This window comes from Daldinia childiae (assembly GCF_008694065.1).
Source record: "Daldinia childiae strain JS-1345 chromosome Unknown Scaffold2, whole genome shotgun sequence".
NCBI lineage: Eukaryota > Fungi > Ascomycota > Sordariomycetes > Xylariales > Hypoxylaceae > Daldinia > Daldinia childiae.
In genome coordinates this window covers 2,714,446-2,735,177 of record NW_022984643.1, presented here as the reverse complement: position 1 = coordinate 2,735,177, position 20,732 = coordinate 2,714,446, and the positions used below count along the sequence as shown (strand labels likewise).

Sequence of the window (20,732 nt, the reverse complement as noted above, 5' to 3'; positions counted from 1 at the left end):
AGGAACAACTTCGTTATGTAGGATATTGCCACACACAAATATAAAATCGAGACGCGAACAATGGCCGGCGATCGATTACTAGCCACGGTCCTACGGGCCTACCAAAACGCTCCCAATCCAACCGAGACAGACAAGATCTTCGGGACCACCACATCGCTTCTCACCAGCCTCAACAATCCTCTTAACCTATCTCTACTCACCTCACATTTCCTTACAGCTCGTGCGATATGGCAATCTCCCGACGGCCTACGCACTTGTCTGCGTATCATAAGCATATACAACACCGCCTCAATACACGTGCGGAAGAACGAATTAGAAAATGCGACACTTCTACCTGGACGACCACCCGTTGGTAGCGGAGTTCATAGCGAGGATTGGGCACGCGCAATTGCGAAGGGGACGGACGATAGGTCGAGTAGATGGCAGCACGTACTAGTATTAACAGGTATCTTGATGGGCATGGAAGGAGATGATAGAAGATCCTTATCTCGGAGTTTACGGTCGACGCTCGAACAGGCCGTCGTTACAGCCGCCAACCTGGCACTCCAGGAATCTGTGCGAACGGGGCCGTTAGAGCGTGGTGCTGTTATCCTGGCGTTGACATTTGCGTTTCCCCTCTTACACGAATCGGCTAAGCAGATTCTGGATGGAAATTTACTCCTACCGGCCATCGTTGAGGCGATGCTCGGAGAAGAAGGCCTTCAACACGGCGACTTCATTTCACCGATCGCGAACGATGTCGTACCAGGATCGATCATAAAATGGCAACCTGATTCGCCATCCGTTGCTAGGATTCAAAAGCTCGAGTCTCGGCCCCTGGCACAGAATATGGGCCCCCTTTCGCGACTCGCGTCATTTGCTGTTCAACAGGCGATGGATCCCAACATCGTCCTTCAGGCTCATGAAGCACTTCTTGGGTTTACGGCGGCCTTGCTAAATAAATGGACGCATTGTCCACTTTCTGCCATCGACTTAACCGTCGAATCTGCAGCTCTCTCGCCCGAGGTGCTTCTAGGCCCCTGGCCAGTTCTATGGCAGCTGTTCAAAAAGATCTTATACGCCGTGGCCGCAACGATTCAAGCTATTGTTGGGCGATCCCTATTGGATCCATACCTTAGGAACGACGCAATAGCAGCAACTACAGCTGCGAGAACGTTACATATACTACGCAACTTGTCCTTTATATCTACACGCCAAGGTGCGAGTTCGTTTCAAGTGTACACATTTACTTACCTCACATCGCTCGACATTATCACACGTTATCCGGATGCTTGCGTGTCCTTCCTTCGAGATACACAGCCACCATCACCTCAGGCAAGCAATGTAGTACCGCCCCCGGTAATCCAAGCCCTCGCCCTCTTCTACCTCAACATAGCGGAGCACCTCCCACTCTCGCTACCAACACGTGCATGCGAGGACCTGATCGTCACACCCGCAACGGCCTACCTGGCTCCCTCCACCTCCTGGCTCGCCAGTCCAGCCAACACTCCTCCATCCTCACTAACCCTCGAGCTCTTCGAGGCGGCACACTCAGCTATCCTCTCGTCCCTTTCATGTCCACAACACAGCACTCTCGCCGCCTCCCTCATCCCCTTCTACGTCGACGCCCTACTATCATCTTTCCCCTCCCGCATCTCCCCCCGGCAATTCCGCCTCGCCTTCCGCACCGTCATGCAGATCTCTAGCCCCCCCTTCCCCCTCTCCGCCTCGCACCCCGACCTCGCCGAGGCCCTCCTCGAAACTTTACGCTTCCGCGCCGTCGAAGGCGCGTCTACAGACCCCTTGCCACCGAGCGAACAGGCCGCGGCTTCGTCCGAGGACCCCGCCTCGGAACAATCGGCTCTTGTCCTGGCCCTCGTCGATGCGCTACCCCATGTCCCGCTACACGCGGTCGAGGAGTGGCTCACACGCGCTGCCGAGACTATGAACGCGATAGAGGACCCGCGTCTGCGTGATGGTGTTCGTCGCCGCTTCTGGGATGTCTTGGTTAACGGCGAGATGGACGTCGAGCGCGCGGCTATAGGCGTTGCGTGGTGGGGGACTGCTGGCGGGAGGGAGATGGTGTTGCATGGATACCCGCGGCCAGAAGAGAGGAATGGCGGTGGAGAATTTCTGATGAGTGGTGCTTTGGCACCGGGTCAGGAGAGGGAAGGGAGTAGACTGTGATAGGGGTAGTAGGAGAAATTATTGAAGAGGAGCACGAAGTGGTAATAAGGAGAGTCATATGTAAGCTGTTAGTTCGGGATAGGACGGGGCGTAGTGAATATATAATCTATATATGTAAGACCAAGATAGACGACTTTAATGGAACGAATACCCTTAGTTCGGAGAAAAGAAGTGTTATATAATCCTTTGTAGCTATTCTACCTGAGCATTGAGTTTTTATAACGGCACAAAGTTGTCAGTTATGCACACGCTTACAAGCGCAAATAAATATATTACGAATTCATATGTCAATTTCCTGATTATAATGCCTAAGAACATTAGTAATGTATACACATCCATACATTCACACAACCTAATACAAGTCCACCATAAGAGACGTAAGCAAGAAGCAACAGGCCTTTCAATTCAAGCACTATTACCTTGGCCACTTTATACTAGAAAAAGCTGACGTATGCAACACTCTGCCCTGGCGCTATGGTGTACACTGATGATATATTCCCTTTCTCGCTTCCCTGCGAGCCTAGACATAGAAGTTGCGATTTCGACTGGTTACGCTTATGAATTATGAGTTTCGTGCCTAGCATCCCTTGTATCCATAAAAACTCCAAGGACGCCGCGCATGATGCTTGCAATCAATTAATTGATACCCTGGCCTGTTCCCATCCTATAGCCTTAAAACGAAAAAAGAAGACGGCGATTAATAACATAGTCTTGTCGTTTCCTCTCTCCTTTTGCCTAATTCGGTGACTGAGAGGTATATATTGTAATCAATGTGCGTGCGCAGTGAAGGCATTGCTGATTCCCAGCAGCGTCATACCCAAGAACGCAAATAAAATGCTTAAATTCTGGTTGTGATTGAGGCTCAGACTCTCGACAAACAACTGCAGGGCCACGCTAGCCATAATGCCTGCCGTAATAGCGAACAAGCAGCCGTACGCCACGGCGTCAGGCGTTATGTTCGTATGCTGGGCCAATTTAAACCACAGTACCGCGATGCTCGCTCCTAATGGCTGGCTTAGACCACCTAGTACAGAAGCCCATAGCATAGCACGGAATCTGTTATGTAGGGCCATATAGAGCGGTAATGCAAGTGCAAACCCTTCGGAAATATTGTGCACAAATAGTGCCAAAAATACGTTAAAACCAAGGGAAGGGTTCGCATGATTCGTTGCGTAAGTGATAAAGCCTTCGGGGAATTTATGCAGAGCGATCGCAATAGAGGTCTGAAGGCCGATGGACAGAAATGCGTTCTCGGGAACGTGATGATGATGCTGGGCCTCAACGTCTTCCGACATCTCGGAGTGGTGTTCGTCTTCATGTTCGGGGTGAACATCACGCGAATGCACACGACTCATCCGACATGTAGGACTTACAGTAGATGAAGTATCAAGATCATCGTCGTCCTCATTTACCGTCTCGATACACTGTTCAGTATGTCCTATGGTAGCAGAACGAAGTAAAGTAGGCACTCGGGATAGGGGTGCGGATCGACTGCTGAGGTGTTTGAAACATTCTTGTCCACACGGATCTGAGTATCCGTAGCAAGGGCCAGCCTCATCGCAATTAGGCTTGGTATCTTTTACAAAGGACATAACTCGCTTCTGCAACATCGAAGGTCGCCTTTCCGACGTCATCGCTCGGCTGCGGGGACCACGTAAGGCTATAGGTATGTGCCCATCTGTGGGGCTCTCGGTCTCTGCCCTCCTTAGTGGCCGGGCGCGATATGTCTCGTTGGAGGGGTCTGTTTGTAGAAGCGGCGTAATCTCGCTAGCGTGCCCATTTTCGCTCACTGGAGGCTTTGGGCCGTCAAGATGGGCATGTGCGGAAGGATTGCGTCTACTGATGCTTCGAGCATGGGAGGCATGTGAAGATAGCCTTCGGCTGAAGCCATCTGCATGAGTATGATGGCTATCTAAAGCATGATCATCGTGGCTATGGTCGCAGTCGACAACGTGCGAAGGAATGAGCCGGTGAAATAATCTTGATAATACTTGAATACCCACGAATCCGCCTACAAAGCAGGCCATCAAGACGAAGCCTGCCGTCTGATCTGAATAGCCTCCCTTCATAAGGTAGTCCTTCGATTCGGGTAACATACTGTACAGCGACATGAATAACTAGAGCATACGACATCAGCATATTTTAAATTAAAGCCAACCATGCTAAATCTTACCATTACGCCAAAGCTCAAGCTCAGCGAGCAGGCGAGAAAGGTATTGCTGTCTTGTATTCGAAAATCCTTTTTACCGGGGAAGAGCCGGACGATTACATCGACGCAGATGATAGCGGATCCTATCACGCATGCTATATTGATACAACAAGTCAGTTAGTATATCAACAAAAGTCATACAATTCATATGGTTAAGGTCACACACCAACGCCGCTCACTAGGCACATGATCCAACCCCTCGTATCATTATCCAACTCGGCGACCTCCATGATGGGCCAAATTGACGTTGGATATATTACACCACGTCGTCGCCTTTCCTCCCTCGAACTTTAAATGAAGAGATTATGGGGGCATGGAGTTAAGAGTTAAGAGTAGTATGCGTTCCGATGGTCTGAAAATGACTGTGAGGCTGGTAGATCTAAATTAGACGCTTTCGGCAGTTTGATAGGTTCCGTTTTAAGGCAGCGTAGTAACAAGACACTCTGATTTTAACAAAGCGGGAATAAGGCAAGAACTTGGAGCAAGTTTATATAGAAACGTAGGAGGAAAAATAGATGAAGTCGGGAAGAAGGAAATAATAGTAACAATAACTTTGTGAAAGTAATGTGATGTGTTAGACGGAAAGTTCTATTTAGCTTGGGTATTCCGTATTTAAGATGTAGATCCGTAGAAGTGGCTACCGACCTACACATGTAACAATGCGGGTAGGGACAGAGGCTGCATTTGCGCAACATTTGATTGGATAAAAAGCTTATGATGATATGCCAAGCTTTGCCAAGCCATGCGCTGACGGGTACCTTGATGGCCAATCTTTGTTTTGCCCTTAGTAATAAGGGAACTTCAGGTCCCACATATGAATGAGGTAAGTTTAGGTTGCCCCTCAAGGTCGTCACTATTGCTCGCCCTTTCCAACTCGAGATGAGGCTTTAAAGCTGAAACTTGAGGCTCTATCTTTATGTTCCGTCCTTTTTAAGAGCCATTTAGTCCGTAATTTATTTAGGTATCATTTTAGTAAAGTTTCGATACTCCAAGTTGAACAAGACTTATATTCACGTTCGCTAGCTATCTTATTCAACCTGGCGTAAACTTCAGAAACGGACAAGTAAAAGTTATGTTGACGATTTGTTTCACAATCCCACTCACGGTAGGGATTCGGATTTGAATGTCAGGGACCTGTCGCCCGGCATATCTGAACTACACTAATGTTGGTTCCCGCGGTGGACACCGGAGAGAACTACGAATGATACCCTACCCCAATGTTGGCTCTTTGCAAAGTTATCGATATTTTAGCTGATCAAGATCAGATAAAGAATGAAACCTCCTACTCTACGTTTTTAATTGACAGGAGACTCTCCTCTCCTGAGCATGTCACGTAAAAGACACTTCCGAGTCCTAGATGGCCGTGCTAGCACCTCTATACCCATTCTATACACAGTCAGACAATTATGTTAGTGACCGCATAGGCATAATACGTTGACCTATTCCGGAGTATCTAATTGGGGTCGCCAACTTTTGCTTTTCGCCTAACAGGTGACCAAGAGAAGGCTCCTCATATACGGCAATTTAACGATACTTATCGGATCGAGCTAAGGCTGCGAAATGTAAATAGTCTGGTCACGGCAGGATAGTAAGAACCTTGACGGACCTACATGTGATACAAGTTTCAAGCGGTGTAGTTCACAAGCGTCCGGTCTCCGGCATACTCCAACCCGCCTAACGTTTTTTATAAGCTTAAAGTTTGTCCGGCCCTCGTCTTAGCTATGTACATGTACATATGTAAAACTTATCAAATCGGATTAGCCCTGCCTTAGGTACCTATGTGTATCACGATAGAGGTAGTTATCTAAAAGTGGGATATCTTAGTAATCGATAAGGTAACCTAGTCCCATCATGGCACTTCTAATAGATTGATCGGATACTTACCTACTTGCATAGGAGGTAGGCATATGCACAGTTATGCAAAGCGTTTATATGCCTAAATACTTAGGTGGTGATAATATAATTAAGATGTCGTGTTACTGATTTTCTTACCACTTATCATTATAGCGCAAGTTTACGGCTACTTGAGAAATATGCTTACTAGACTTAGAGACATGTTATCATATCTATGATACCACCGATTTATATTTATCATAAGCATATTATACTTCAGTCCTTTTCCCGCTCTTTTTGGAACGACATGATAATGCGATAACTGAACATATCTATTATTCGAATTCAACGGACCGTTCTCCGTCATCATCCATACTAATTAGGTGTATATGCCGGCTCCATTGACTCGGTGATACCGACAACACGCTTCTAGACCAATTTGATAAATTCTCGCCTATAGTGAATTCACCTACGTATGTGATGATTGAATAGTGCAGAGATATCTCGAGATTTTTCTATCTGAAACAAATCCTAGTTATTCAAAACAGAGGCTGTAGATATTATTTTTCGCTCCTAAGATGGAGTAAGACGATTAGGTAAGAAGGCAAGTCTATTTGTTAAGAGATGAAAATGCGGCTTTGTATAGTTAGTATAAGCTAACGAGAAATGGGGCAGAATCCTGTCTTTAAATATCCTGCGACAATGGACATTAACGGATATTCCACTTATATCCTTCGATTTATATTCCCTAACTAGGTTAGAGATCCAGAAAGTAAAAGACGGTAAGACTAAAAAAAATAGTGATTCTCACAATATATTTCCTATAGCAGAGATGGCTGGTAAACATATTAAACCGTAGAAGCCCGTGCCAAAGAATTCATACAAGTTAAAAGCCACTTATACGTCAGCTATTTCCCAATAGTAACGTGGATATCCTAGTTTAGCCAATGCAACTTGGATTCAACATGCGACAGCTGAAGAAGATTGGATCTTCACAAAGAGTCGTCATTCGTTGAAACATAGTGGCTTACATGATTTATATGCGGCGCAGCATAATACTAACAGTTAAACCCTGCCAGCTCAGCTTTAGGATTCTCTACCTAGATTCTCTACCCAAGTACTGTGCATGAGATGAGGGTCTAATGCACCACAGCTAAGCTCTTCGGTACACGTATATAATCCGAAGGGGCGCATACAAATATCTAAGAACTGACTTTCAAGAAAGCTTAGCCTAAGATAATTGCCCTTGGCCTCTTATATCACCAATCGAGAGCCCGCTTGGCAACTTGGCAACTCGATTCTTCAGCCCTACGAGTCACCTTCGCCAAGAATCTTCACTAACTACTACGATTAAGATATGGAAGCGTCTGAATTACCCGAATTACACGGCGAGCCGACACAATGTGAGAAAGTCGGCGAGGCCATGCCCGACATTGCGGGTTACGGAGTGAGATCAATCAACACGCCCGTTTTAGATTTCGAATCTTATCAATTCTAACGCCCACCAACGCGTATAGGTCTTAATCGGTTTCAGCGTGCAGGCTTTCATCTCACTAGTATTGTCTATCTGGGCGTTTTTCCTGACGAAATTCGGTCGTCTCGAAGTCCAAGGGGAAGAGGGCACCGCGCAACATGCGAACGAGAAGAAACGACTCGGATTCGTAACTGAGATATTAATGGTTGGAAACGATTTGCAAATGATCACTGGTACGTCTTTGATAATATTATTTTTCCCCTTTCCTACATATTACCTATGGACGGATAGTTTTAACTTACGGGTAATATGAAGGACTCGCACTTATCGGTACGGCGCTTGCACACGGGAGGGAAATCGACTTATACCATCTACACTTAGTTTACGACACTGTTAGTTTCGTCGGGTAAGAAATACAAAATTCGGTCATTCACAGCATCCTTTAGCAAGTTCGTTTACTTACTCTATTCCACATACATAGTGTTTCGAATGCGGCGGCGTTGGTCTGCTGGACCTTCATGAGAGCCAAATCACTTAAATCACGATCTCATCATAAGATATTCCCGGCTTACTGGACCGGTCGCTTCCGCGTTTCATACGCATTCGCAGTCCTGTTCTTAGGACTCACCATCTTCCTCGAAGTTCGACTAGACGAATGGTCACTTACCGCAGAAGAAGCCGGTCACTGTTACATAACGACGGGTCTCGCAGTGCCAGGAGCTGACCACCCAACAACCGATAAGGCATATGTAGCGATCACGGCGGTGTGGCTTTTACTCGTCATGTTCGGTTCCTTGTTCGCCTCAGTGAAATTCCGGAAACCGTTACTGCTGCTCAGCGCGCTGCAATTTCCGGTACATCTCTACATGATGATCAAGTTGCGAATGGAAAACTACCCCTATCTGGAGGGTGAAGATGAGAATAGATGGGATTTTGGACAGACAACTGCTATTATATTGCTTGCTGTCACAGTTGTTCAACTGATCCACCAGGGGATCGAGTATATTAAATTCGAGCGTGCTTTGAAAAAATACGGACCTTCGTATGCGTTAGCCCAAAAGGAGGAATTTTCCGAGGTACCCTCGCTGGTTGAGCAGGGCCTTAGACAGATCCAGGAGGCCAAGCAGAACGCGAGCAGCGTTCGTCTTGAGAGAAGCAGCGAAACAAGCCGGCATGATGAAAGCCACGAGCTGATGGAGAACCCCGAGCATAGAGCTTGAGTTGACATTTGACTGGAATGATGTAGAGAACATGAGTTGCATGTGATCAAGTGTTAGTTTTTAGAGGAAAACCCCGCGATAGCCGAGGAAATAATAGCTTGGGTAGTTTTGCGGATACCCTTAGAAACGATCTATTTAGATATGGACTTATAGACGATCACGATGTAGTCGACCAGTTTTAGATACACTTGGAATGAATACTTCTAGAAAGTAAAGAGTATCATATACCAGTATGTCTAATATCTCTCTGGCTATTACATAGTTGATTCTTATCTCTTCGGTTAGATTCCGATAATGAATGTAACGTGCTTGTAGATTATAAGTCAAATAGTATATATTCGTTGAAGAGTCATTTGATTTGCCAGCACGGGGTTGAGTGTTAGGTAGGTATCTGGGTTAGGTGACGTCATGGTTTGAAGCTGAGATGTAAGCTTGAAAAGCTATTGGTAGTATTTCGTATTAAATCTCACAAATAATAAGCATGGATGGTACTCGGGATATATTCTGCCATGTGATAGAGGTAAATCCGTCTCTCTGGTTTTAGGGCTGAAGCGGAACATGTCCATACATAAAGTTGACAGGTGCATCGGGTGCCACGAGCTGCACGAGGAACGGGTTTGAACTAAAATAATAAACTGTTGGTCTGTGCTTCCTTCGGTACCTTACAGAAGAAAACAAGCCCCATCTTATCCAATCATTGCGTCCCACTTAGTATATCGATAGGGGGGATCCCCCACCTCGTTAATGCTATTAACGCTACCTCGAGGCTGAAAATCTTAAAAGATTCAAAGATCCTGTCTAAGACATTTGCTGCACGCCTCTCCACCACGCGGGCGTCTGCAACACTCCCCTCGTGAGCCGCATATTGCTCACACACCGCGCCTGACTTCAGCACCGCCCATTCGCCCTCTTTCTTACACATATTTCACTCCTCCCTTCATATAAAACTAAAAGAGTGCCAACTAGCCCCCAGAGGAAACCCGCCTTTTGCCCACAATGTCAAAAACCACGTTAGCAGTTATCGCAGCGGCAAGCGCAGGAGCCGGCGCCGCTATTACAGCTACCATGTACTCGTTACGATCAGATCGTAATCTAGAAAGCAAGACTATATCCACAACGACGACTACCGTCTCGACCTCACCTACGGCGGGAGGATCCGCACCGATTCCTATCCCAGCCAAACAAATATTTACTCCTCCGAACCAACAAGTTGCGCAAACAGGCTTATCGACCTCAGCCCCCGCGGCCGTGAACCTCTTACCGGTCGACCCGTCCGGCCTCTTCGAATATGGCTTCCCAGGTCCGGTAGCCGATATCGCGACGCGACAAGCGTTGGTCTCTTCGTTCGACCGCCGACTGCGTAACCCGCACTGGGTAGCAGAGCACATCACGCCGGCGTCACTAGCAATCCGAGACGGCGACCGCAAACACAGCACATTCTTAGAGGACGAAGCCGTGCCTGAAAAGTTCCGCGCGCGTCTAAAGGACTACTTCCGCTCGGGCTACGACCGAGGCCACCAAGTCCCCGCGGCCGACGCGCGCTGGAGCCAAACCGCCATGGACGAGACCTTCTTCCTGAGCAACATGTGCCCGCAAGTGGGCGAGGGCTTCAACCGGGACTACTGGGCGCACTTCGAAGACTTCTGCCGGGGCCTGACATCGCGATATCCCAGCGTGCGCGTCGTCACGGGCCCGTTATATCTACCCAAGCGTGACCCTACAGACAACAAGTGGTACGTGCGGTACGAAGTAATCGGCAACCCGCCCAACGTAGCGGTTCCGACACACTTCTACAAGGTCATCTTCGCAGAGGACGGAGCTGTCGGCGGTAACGTCGCCATCGGCGCCTTCGTACTGCCCAACGCGCCCATCCCCAACGAGAAACCCCTCACAGACTTCGAAGTCCCCGTCGAAGCCGTCGAGCGCGCCAGCGGCCTCGAATTCGCCACCAAGCTCCCCGCCCAGCGGCGCAAGCGCCTCTGCACGGAGGCCACCTGCGCCCTCGTCATCAAAGACTACGCCAACCGGCAAAAAGCATTTGCGAAGCCCCAGGGCTCTTCTTCGGCTGTCGCGAAGCGCTAGGACAGGTTGTTTCGTTATCGCTTATATTTACCCGATTCGCGATAATCTTAGTTGCCATGTCTTTTCCGTTCCGCAGACCTACTTTACTTTTCCAAAGAATTAAACGAGGCTTATGATGTACATACCACGTATCTTAACGCATGGAAGACCACGGCAGGTAGAAGGACCAAACGGTTGGAGACTAAGACGAGCTAGATAAGATTAATATGTATACCTTGTAACTTTATTGGGACACACGGTTCTATCTACATCATTGCATTTGCATTTGCCGCCCTTTCTTCTGGGATAAGGCGAGTTGTGGCGTTCGGAGTTTGGTTCATTCTAATAGCTTACCTACTACTTCCCACACACTAACTTCAACGAGGAAATCAAATACACGTCCTCCTCTCGAAAAGCGGCAGGTAGTGAGGAATAAATAGCATAGCATAGCATAGCATAGCATAGCATAGCATAGCATAGCATAACTTAGTATAATATCTTATATCTACCAATTAACTAGTTAGGCTGAATCCAAACTGTAAACTACTGGACTTCAGGGGCAAGCATCATTGTATTATTTGATGCGTCCGAGGACATTCTAAAGTTTTCACGTTGATAATAAAGAGCATAAAAACACCGCCAAGACTAAGCACTAGCAATACCATCACGTCTAGCTACATGAACGAGGCGCAAACGGATATAGATATGTGTTATCTTGAAATGTATTACCATTCCTTTCGCAACCTAGCTAAACTCCCCTAACAACGCCTTCAACGCCCGGGGTATCCGCCCTTTTGGCCAAGGGGCATCGTCCATGCTCATCGTACACGCTCTACTCCCGAAATATGCAGTAATGTTGTCAATTGTACATCATTAAATCGGTACGTCCTCGAACAAAGAAGAAATTGCCCTATCCATTGACCCCGACCTCCTCAGTTAAAATGCTGACGTTTTCTAAACTGGCCAAATTAACGGCTTGGCATCCTATCCTTCCGTGTGTATCTTGTATGCATTTGCTTCTACTCACTCCGCTGGGAATGAGCTCTTTCTCGGTCATACTTGTCGAACTAGACCGTCGCCTTTCGTCGACTAGTAAAATATCTGACCCACTCGAGCGACATGCCCTGAAAAACTAAACACGGTAGAAATTATGGAAGTAGGTTTTTATAAGGTATTGGAATAGAGCTCGATGGTTACTAACGCACTCTAGTATAATTCCCCTTTTTCTGTTCCATTCGTAGGCTTTCTTCCTGACTAGGGAGGGGTACTCTTCTCCGGCCATTGCTGTCGGTAGCCTGCATGTCAACACCTGCCTGTGAGAAAGGTGGAGGGGGCGGGAACCCGGGCGGCATTGGGAAATTCGGAGGCGGAAATAAACCTGGTGGGAGCATGTTGGGAGGTGGGGGAGGAGGTAAGCCGGCTTTTTGCATCATCTCCGCTATCTTGGCAAAGTCGGCTGGATTGTTCGGATCCAAACCACCTGGGAGCGGTGGAGGTGGAGCACCAACCGCGCCAGGGATTGGGAACGGTAGAGGTGGTACTGTAGCTGGAGCAGGCATAGCACCGACTCCAGGGATTTGAGGAGGCGGAGGAGGAATGCCGTTAGCTGGTAAAGAGAGACCGGGAAGACCTGGGAAACCAGATGCCGGCTGCCTAAGCGGCATCTTCTGATCAACCAAACCTTCTGCCTCATCCTCAAGCTCCTGTTCTTCTTCCTCTTGTCGTTGACGACGACCGCCGCGTCGATCCCAAGTTCCTTGAGCTTCTGCAGCCGCCTCGCCAATATGATATCTATCTTGGAAGATATCTGTCTCTCCAGGCCGAGCACGGGACCAGAACCGAGTAATACGATCGTTCGAGCCCGAAGCTAAGATGTGGCCGAGAGGATGCCAGTCAAGGGACCAAATTGCAAAGTCATGAGCGTAGGGGACCTTGTGCGTTGGATATATGGACTGCGCAGGTGCTGTCAACGGATCTGGGCTCTCGTAAACTGCCGTGCTTATGGCCTGCCCTGCCGGGGTGTTCGGTTCATCTAATATATAGTGGAACAAAGAGCCCTCATTACCTCCAGTGCTGAGTAGGTTCGAGTGGATTGGATGCCAAGCAAGCGTTGAAATATCCTTCTCGTGACCTCTAAGAAGACAGATATCTCGCATCATTCGTATATCAAATATCCTCGCTGTTTGATCTCGCGCTGAAGTCGCAAGACACCAGCCCATGACACGCTCGAATGATGTCTTAGTAATCGTATTCTTATGGCCATGGAGAGTGGTTAGGCAACGCTGAGTTCTAGGATCCCAGAGCTTGACGAGATGGTCCTTTGATCCCGAAACAATTAGTCCTTTTGTAGGATGCCAGTCGCAGCTTTTCGCATCCCAGCCATGGCCTTGTAGCGTTGACTCGGCAACACCACCAGCAAAATCAAATATCTTGAGAGAGGAGTCATCAGATGCCGTAACAAACTTGGAGTCGTTAGGGCTAAAAGCAAGATCTCGGATAGGGTCGTGATGACCCTGGATCACTTGCACGTTGTTGAAATTAGGCTGCCAGTATTTAATAATACCATCGTGATCAGCTGATATTAACCAGTCGTCACTATGCGAGTAAGCTAAGGCCCGGATAGCAACATCGTGAGCTTGCATAATGGTCTCAAAGTTAAATCCAGTACCGTTCCACAGCGTAAACTCGCCACTGCTTGAGGCGGTTAACAATCGACGCCCTTCCGGGGTCCATCGTACAACGTTGACTGGATGTTTAATTTTATTCAAAGATGAATGAAGATGTTTTGTAGGGACAGAGTCGGCAGGATTAGTAACTCTTGCCAGGGGTGGGAGCATCTATATGTGGTTTAGTTTATTTAACCAAAGTCTCATTTGCGTTGAACTTACATCAACGATGTAGCTAGCACTAGGCCGTTCGACCTCGCCTCTAAAGGCGCCTTTGAATCGCGGCTGGCGATTGCGCATCCAATGGGCAACTGTAGAGCCATAATCGGTGACAGGGCCTATAGTAAAGTATTAATACACACCAATGGACATATATGAAAATGAGTAGGCTCGAAAGATGTGTCGGGTAGTCAAAACAAACACCCATTTAAATCTTTACAGCAGTTATCAAATATGAAACGCCTTAAACGAGGGACACCAATGGCTTGAGGGGAAGGTGTAATCTATCATCAAAATACTCACGTCGACCTCTAGCCCTTGAAAAGTTGCCAGCTTCATGACCTCCGCCCGGCGCGCCATGGTCGCCACGGGGATCGTATGCCATAGTCGGCTATAGCTACATTCGCGTGAGAAATTGAATATTATGAATGAATTTATTAGATTCAATATTTAGAGATATGTGTTGTGGTCTGTTAAAAATTATTGATGATTGAGTGAGCTTGGGATGAAAGGGACCTTAAGGACGCGAACAATGAACGTCTGCAGGTTACCTAACTTAATTTCGACAAGGGAAGCTTGCGCCGCAATGGAAGGCTGCGGCTGAAGTTAAGTTGAGCCACAGTAGACTAATCCGTCAGGTACCTAAAGGTTCGTTCAAGGAGTAGCCACTTTTTAGTGGAGCATCTGCATTTCCGATGGAAGTCTCGGAACTTGTACGATCCTAGTCTAGGAAGCTACGAATTTGGCGTCGCCTTGTCTTACCAAACTGATGAGAAGAATAAATTTCCTTCTAGCTTAGCATTTCTTTCACATGTCAATTGATGTTACATCAATATTGTCTATCCTAGACCTAGACTCCAGCTCTCGGCCGACTAATTTTTCTTCTCTATTCCCTTTCTCATGAGATAATTCCTACTAGTTGTTTTGTATGTACTTATCATACAAAGATACGATCCAATCACAAAAAATACCATTTGGCAGTGGACATCGGATATATTCCCATGTCCCACCAGGAAGCCTCACCACCAGATAATGTATGACAACACATGCCTAGAAATAAAACTCGGCATTATCAACTCATCCTAACATAAAATATAATATCTATATCTTTCTCCACTATTCAAGTGGCTCTTCTTTCAATGTCCAATGCGACAGAAGGATGATACTTCCTTGTCCCCACAAACCTCGATCGACAGGGTCTCTGATGCAATAATGGCGATACCCATTGGTTCACTCGCAGCTCGGTACGGTTTTCTCTTGGAGGACTAAAATAGGCTCAAGGTTCGACCAGGGGACTCTGCGGTCTGCCTTCAAATACCAATTAATCATGGCATGTCTTTAATTTGACATACATACATCTTTTTCTAGTTACATATTATTATTATTACTTTTCACATTTGTGACTACATTCCAATTGACCTATTCGACAACATATTGGAAGATGCCACATTCCCCTCTCTAGGTATTATCTAGGTACATATGCGTAACGGAGATATCTCCTCACATCCAAGGTATTACATCACCCTTACTCTTATACCAGGCCGAAAACGCATCGCGATACGAATTTCAACCGGAACCATGTCTTAGCCATTCTCACAAAGGATTGCACTTATGTTCAAGTGGCGCCGTCAGTTCGAGGCTATAGAAGATCGCCAGATTTCTGTGAAACTCTCGCTGATAACTGTGTAGCTGCCAGTTCCTGCCAGCTCCCCAACTCGTTCCGAAGCTTTCTCCCGAGAACTCCTAAATGTGCCCTCATAGCGAAACCTTATTATTAGCATAGACGTAGTCCGTTACGATTATACACGGCCCATCATGGATTCGGCTATTACTACAAGTCTCGAGGCCCCTACGGGGACAGCAACCACTCGACGAAACGACACTACGAAAGAGCCCAGCGCCACAACCGAAGTCCCCAATGAACGAACAAATGGAGAAAAGAAATCCTATGCTTTTAGGAAATATAGACATGTTACCGCGATTCACTCCGAGTCGAGACCGTCCACGCTGAGCCATGACACAACAGCCACTCCGAGTTTCCTGGGGTTTAGAAATCTGATGGTTATCGTGTTAGGTATAACCTCTCAGCTATCTTACTGGAGAGATGGGAATATGCTGACTCTTTCTAGTGGTTGGAAATTTGCGATTGGTAATAGAGAACATGCAAAAGGTTAGCAAACAGCCGGATATCACCGGACGAACACCCACTTACATAACCGGTAGTACGGGAACCTGATATGTATAACGTGTCACGATTTCCGCCGTCAGGATGTCCTCCTCGGCTTCCTGCTCTATATATTAGTTCCTTGGCACCTCTTCATTGCCTACTCGTTCGAATGGTACGCCGCTAAGCAGGCACGGATTTCACGAGCTCAATCTGCTAGCAAAGGCGGGTCCGCAAGCCCGACGGAAGATCAGCAAGCCAACTTTGAGTCGAAATGGAAGATTATTAGGACTGCTCATCTCCTAAACGCCACTCTAGCTCTGGCTTTCCACAGCTGGGTCGTCTATTTCCATATCTACCACCCCCTAATTGGTACGATAACGGAGCTTCATGTCATCATTGTCTATATGAAAGTCTTGTCGTATGCGCTTACGAATAGGGATCTTCGTCATGCGTATCTCCACCCAGTCAAAGGCGAATTGGCTATCCTCCCTGAACTATATGCGCAATGCCCGTATCCCCAGAATATCACGATGAGCAATCTAACCTACTTCTGGTGGGCCCCGACACTCGTCTACCAGCCAGTATACCCTCGATCAGAGAATATTAGGTGGCTTTTTGTCCTCAAGCGACTCAGCGAATTGGTTTGCCTGAGCGTCTTCATATGGTTCTGCAGCGCCCAGTACGCAGCCCCGGTCCTATGGAACTCACTTGACAAGATAGACCACCTAGATCTAGTATCGATTGTCGAGCGGCTTTTGAAGCTGTCTACAATCTCGCTTGTCATCTGGCTGGCTGGCTTCTTTGCTCTGTTCCAATCGGCACTCAACGCACTAGCCGAGATTATGCGATTTGGAGACCGCTCTTTCTACGACGACTGGTGGAACTCGGCTGGCCTGGGAGACTACTGGCGGCTCTGGAACAAACCTGTCTACCAGTTCATGAAGAGGCACATATTCTCGCCCTTGATAGGCAGGGGCTGGAGCATGCAATTAGCCAGTATCGCCGTGTTCTTCGTCTCGGCTATACTACACGAACTTCTAGTTGGTATCCCAACCAAGAATCCCATAGGTATGCATTTCCCCTTTCTTCACAATTCGAGGCTTCAAGCAGGACTCGTGCTAACCTAGTACCAGGAGTCGCCTTTTTGGGGATGCTCGTCCAGATCCCGTTGATCTGGTTCACGCGGCCGTTCTCGAAGATGAAGGGCCCGCATGGCCGACTCATCGGCAACTGCATCTTCTGGGTCTCGTTCACGATCTTAGGTCAGCCGTTTGCTGCGCTGGTGTATTTCTATGCCTGGCAGGCTAAGTACGGATCTGTTGCTAAGAGGATGGCTCTGAATCAACCGCCTGCGTTGAACTAGCTAGCTGGCGTGTGGGAGATAAATTGTGCCTTATGTGGACTGAGAACGGAGAAGAGGTGAAGGGTAATCCGTAATATAATTACATCTTGATCTTTTGAGATATATGCTTAGGCACTGTTCTACTTAAAAGCTAGATCGCCACTTAATAAAATATCTCATATAGTTCCATCAATCGTACCCATAGCGCTCGTATTGCTTCTATACTATTAAGTAATTTATTGGGGAGGAATATTCAACCACTTCTTACGACCTACTGACTGGCTATATAAAATCTTACCGCAAAGAAGATTTAAAGCCGAAACTGATTCTTATTTTGAAGTCATGGGTAGACAACTTAGTTAACTCATCACGAGGCAAAATCAAACACTGGGACGAGTATAAACGATTAGACCATCGTGATTATTTTACAATGCGAGAACACCGTCTCACCAGATCTACCTAGTGTCCGTTCATCTCACCACATTACTATATAGTAAAAGTTACATAGGGATTCTACTCCCCTTTTTTTCCGTTCCCACTCTTTTCAATCCTATGTTCCTTTTCAAGAACTCGACGACCTACTCGTACTTCTACGTCTCCTCACGACGATCCCAATGGCTATGCTCGCGACAAACAGTATGCCGTTAAATATAGCCATCATGTAGAACGGGGCCCCGCGAGACGCCACGTCGAACAGGTAGCCCCCAAGTTTAGTCAGGAGTAGAATCGCAGCGCCGCCGCACCACGAGTATACGCCCGCGATAGAGCCCTTAAGTTGCACGCGGGATACCGGTGTCCTTTCCTTTCGTCGGGGACTAATATTACTGCTGCTGCTTCCACCAGCATCCTGCCCTAATAGGGCGTCCGTCTCTGCGTCGTTGGAGTGCGAGATCCCATTCCCTTCCTCGTCATTAGATATAGCAGGGACATCGGCAGCTAGAACGCCACGACCCAGGGACCCTAGACTACACACAATGGCACCGATCTGGCTAATGCCAACAAGTATCATCACCAAAAAGACAACCGGGCTTCCGCCACGGTCGCTTACATTTGCGTACTCGGGGCTCTGGAGTCGCGGGAGGGCGATCCATCCCACAACACCAAGTAGCGAGGCGAATACAAGGGGTAGATTGACCCCGTCGCTCTTCCTGCTGACATACCCAAATATAGGCGCGCACAGTAGGGCGGCAAGCTGCGCGACACCGGTCAAAATCGAGGCTAAGACATACGCGGCGCGACATTCCTTTTTGAGGTCGGGCGACGGGTCATTCGGTGAACCACGGCAGTACCCGTTGCCAATGAAGAATGCGTTTACGTAGAGCGGTATGAAAAGCGAGATGGCGACAGTGCTCGCGCGCGCCACGAAGCCCCCCAAGTATCCTAGTGCAATATGCGGGTCTGTCGCACCGAGACGAAGCGATGAGATCAAAAGCTTACGGTAGGGTAGCGGTCTAGGTGATGAAGAAGAAATCCCTGTAGGGGAACCATTGGATCCCGCGGCGTCCTGCGGCCTGCGTAAATTAAGAAGCATGCGCCAGCCCTTGCCTTCCTCGCCGTGTAGACCGCGGAGGCCGAAGAATACGAAGACGGCTACGACTAATGCGACGGCGCCAACGACATAGAAGCTATGCGTGATGGCCTGAGCGGGCGTAACGCCCTCTTTCCTGGAAAATCGGGTCGGTAGTGGTAGGAAAAGAGATAGAGCGACCAAAGCCCCGCAGCCTGTAAACAAGCCTACATATCCTGCGAGAGCTGATGGTCTGCCACCTTTACTCTCAACGCTACCATATGTGTCAGAGGAGTCCCCCGAATCATCGCTGTCCCTCCGATTACGCGATAAGTTCTGGGTAAATATCTCCGGGGTAATCGTGGCGTCGCTCTCAAGACTCATAGCCACGCTATCCCTCTGATGATGACTCGACTTCCGACTCGAGCCCACACTACCAGCACTTACAGAACCCCCATTCTCTCCGTCCTCTCCATCATAACTATCCTCTCCATCCGCATCCACCTTTTCGTCATTCGTGAGCACAGGCAAAATAGCCGTAACCATAGTCGCCGCGGCCGTAGCGCCCAGCGCAAACGCAATCCGCGCAATGATCAAACTAGGATAGACATCGCGGGCCTGGACGAAGCAGAACAGACTAATCGCAATAATCCCGTACCCCAGGACGGCGACCCAGCGCACGCCCAAACGATCGCTAACCAGGCCCCAAGCCGGGCAAGCCACAAGCGCAACGACCTCGTCGACGAAGCCCAGGGTACCGACGATATCGCCGACGCCTGTCTTCACGCCCAGCAGGTCCGTGATAACGAACGAGACGGCCGAGTTGAGGAAGACGAGGAAGGAAATGCTGAAGAGCGCGATCCCGAGGAGATACGTCGTAGCCTGCAGCGGCGTCGCCGTGCGGCTAAAGGGTAAGAAACGCCAGAGAATGCGAGAGCGCGCCATGGTACCAAGATTCCCTACGCTGGTTGGTGTTGATAGTGATGCTGGTAAGATTGGTGGCGTATAGGTGCTGGGGGTTTACGGAGGGGTCGGCCGGGGGTTGGTTGCGCGCGCGCGAGTTGGCGTGGGAGGGATGCTCGGAAATATCGGGGTTGATCGATTGGGTTTAGTATAATATATCGTAATACACAACAACGAATGAGGTTACATTTTTATATATAAAGTAGGTATTTAGCAATTATAAATATTGTTGCTGAACCTCAGCTAACAAGTTGAAGTTGAAGTTGAAGTTAAAGTTGATCGAAGTTGGAAGTAGCTTCGGTGATACGTATGTAGGTTTAGGTACATTATAGGTGGGTTCGTACCTATGCGATGCAGGTAGGATCTTAAAAAGGTAACATCCTATTTTAGCCCCGGCAGCCGGACCTTCTCCAAAGCCTGACTTGGCTACCGGTCACCAGGATACAAGGGATATAGTTAGGTACCTACCTACGTATGGTATGTACGTCTATGTATGCTAAACTTAACTGTAGGTAATATCACATGTACTACATATTGTTAAAGCGGGTATCTAACCATGGAATTCAAAACATCGAAACGCATCTACACTATCATAACGCGCTGGCATTGAGATTTCATATACACCGAAAATATAAAAAAGCAAAAAATAAATGCATCATTTAAAAAACAAACAAAGTGACCCGGTTCATGCCTATTCATTGAGGTGTCTATCATTAGTTCTGTGTGTTTTTTTTTGCGAGCAGACCCTTGCTCGTTCCTATGCTGTTGTCCTAAGTAGTCGCCCATTCTCTAGGGCATCTGAGATAGGACACCACGTAAATGGCTTTCAATGTGACCCCCCTAACGCCGGCGATGATGAAGCGTCTATCCCTAAGTCCCTACTTCTTTACAGGATCCCGCGTATC

General features: G+C 47.9%; 7 protein-coding genes across 7 annotated transcripts; 4 read left to right on the top strand and 3 right to left on the bottom strand.

The window, feature by feature from the left end:
• Positions 1 to 60: 60 nt before the first annotated feature.
• GL218_01654 (Peroxisomal membrane protein PEX17) lies at positions 61 to 2,166 on the top strand (the record flags this gene model as incomplete). Its single annotated transcript, XM_033578131.1, has 1 exon — positions 61 to 2,166. The coding sequence occupies one exon, from the start codon at positions 61 to 63 to the stop codon at positions 2,164 to 2,166; it is 2,106 nt and encodes a 701-aa protein (XP_033438950.1).
• Positions 2,167 to 2,933: 767 nt separating this feature from the next.
• GL218_01653 (Zinc-regulated transporter 3) lies at positions 2,934 to 4,605 on the bottom strand (the record flags this gene model as incomplete). Its single annotated transcript, XM_033578130.1, has 3 exons — positions 2,934 to 4,283; positions 4,340 to 4,470; positions 4,542 to 4,605. The coding sequence occupies 3 exons, from the start codon at positions 4,603 to 4,605 to the stop codon at positions 2,934 to 2,936; spliced, it is 1,545 nt and encodes a 514-aa protein (XP_033438945.1).
• Positions 4,606 to 7,565: 2,960 nt separating this feature from the next.
• Positions 7,566 to 8,902, top strand: GL218_01652 (uncharacterized protein; the record flags this gene model as incomplete). The annotated part of the gene is made up of 4 exons (XM_033578129.1): positions 7,566 to 7,655; positions 7,726 to 7,915; positions 7,998 to 8,088; positions 8,164 to 8,902. 4 exons carry the CDS (start codon positions 7,566 to 7,568, stop codon positions 8,900 to 8,902), a joined length of 1,110 nt encoding a protein of 369 aa, XP_033438944.1.
• Positions 8,903 to 9,898: 996 nt separating this feature from the next.
• On the top strand, positions 9,899 to 10,984 carry GL218_01651 (Mitochondrial nuclease; the record flags this gene model as incomplete). The annotated part of the gene is made up of 1 exon (XM_033578128.1): positions 9,899 to 10,984. The coding sequence occupies one exon, from the start codon at positions 9,899 to 9,901 to the stop codon at positions 10,982 to 10,984; it is 1,086 nt and encodes a 361-aa protein (XP_033438947.1).
• Positions 10,985 to 12,159: 1,175 nt separating this feature from the next.
• On the bottom strand, positions 12,160 to 14,233 carry GL218_01650 (Polyadenylation factor subunit 2; the record flags this gene model as incomplete). Its single annotated transcript, XM_033578127.1, has 3 exons — positions 12,160 to 13,800; positions 13,852 to 13,967; positions 14,152 to 14,233. 3 exons carry the CDS (start codon positions 14,231 to 14,233, stop codon positions 12,160 to 12,162), a joined length of 1,839 nt encoding a protein of 612 aa, XP_033438946.1.
• A 1,430-nt stretch (positions 14,234 to 15,663) lies between these two features.
• GL218_01649 (Diacylglycerol O-acyltransferase 1) lies at positions 15,664 to 17,378 on the top strand (the record flags this gene model as incomplete). Its single annotated transcript, XM_033578126.1, has 4 exons — positions 15,664 to 15,922; positions 15,978 to 16,018; positions 16,072 to 17,083; positions 17,149 to 17,378. 4 exons carry the CDS (start codon positions 15,664 to 15,666, stop codon positions 17,376 to 17,378), a joined length of 1,542 nt encoding a protein of 513 aa, XP_033437964.1.
• Positions 17,379 to 17,919: 541 nt separating this feature from the next.
• Positions 17,920 to 19,809, bottom strand: GL218_01648 (major facilitator superfamily transporter; the record flags this gene model as incomplete). The annotated part of the gene is made up of 1 exon (XM_033578125.1): positions 17,920 to 19,809. The coding sequence occupies one exon, from the start codon at positions 19,807 to 19,809 to the stop codon at positions 17,920 to 17,922; it is 1,890 nt and encodes a 629-aa protein (XP_033437965.1).
• Between the last annotated feature and the right edge of the window lie 923 nt (positions 19,810 to 20,732).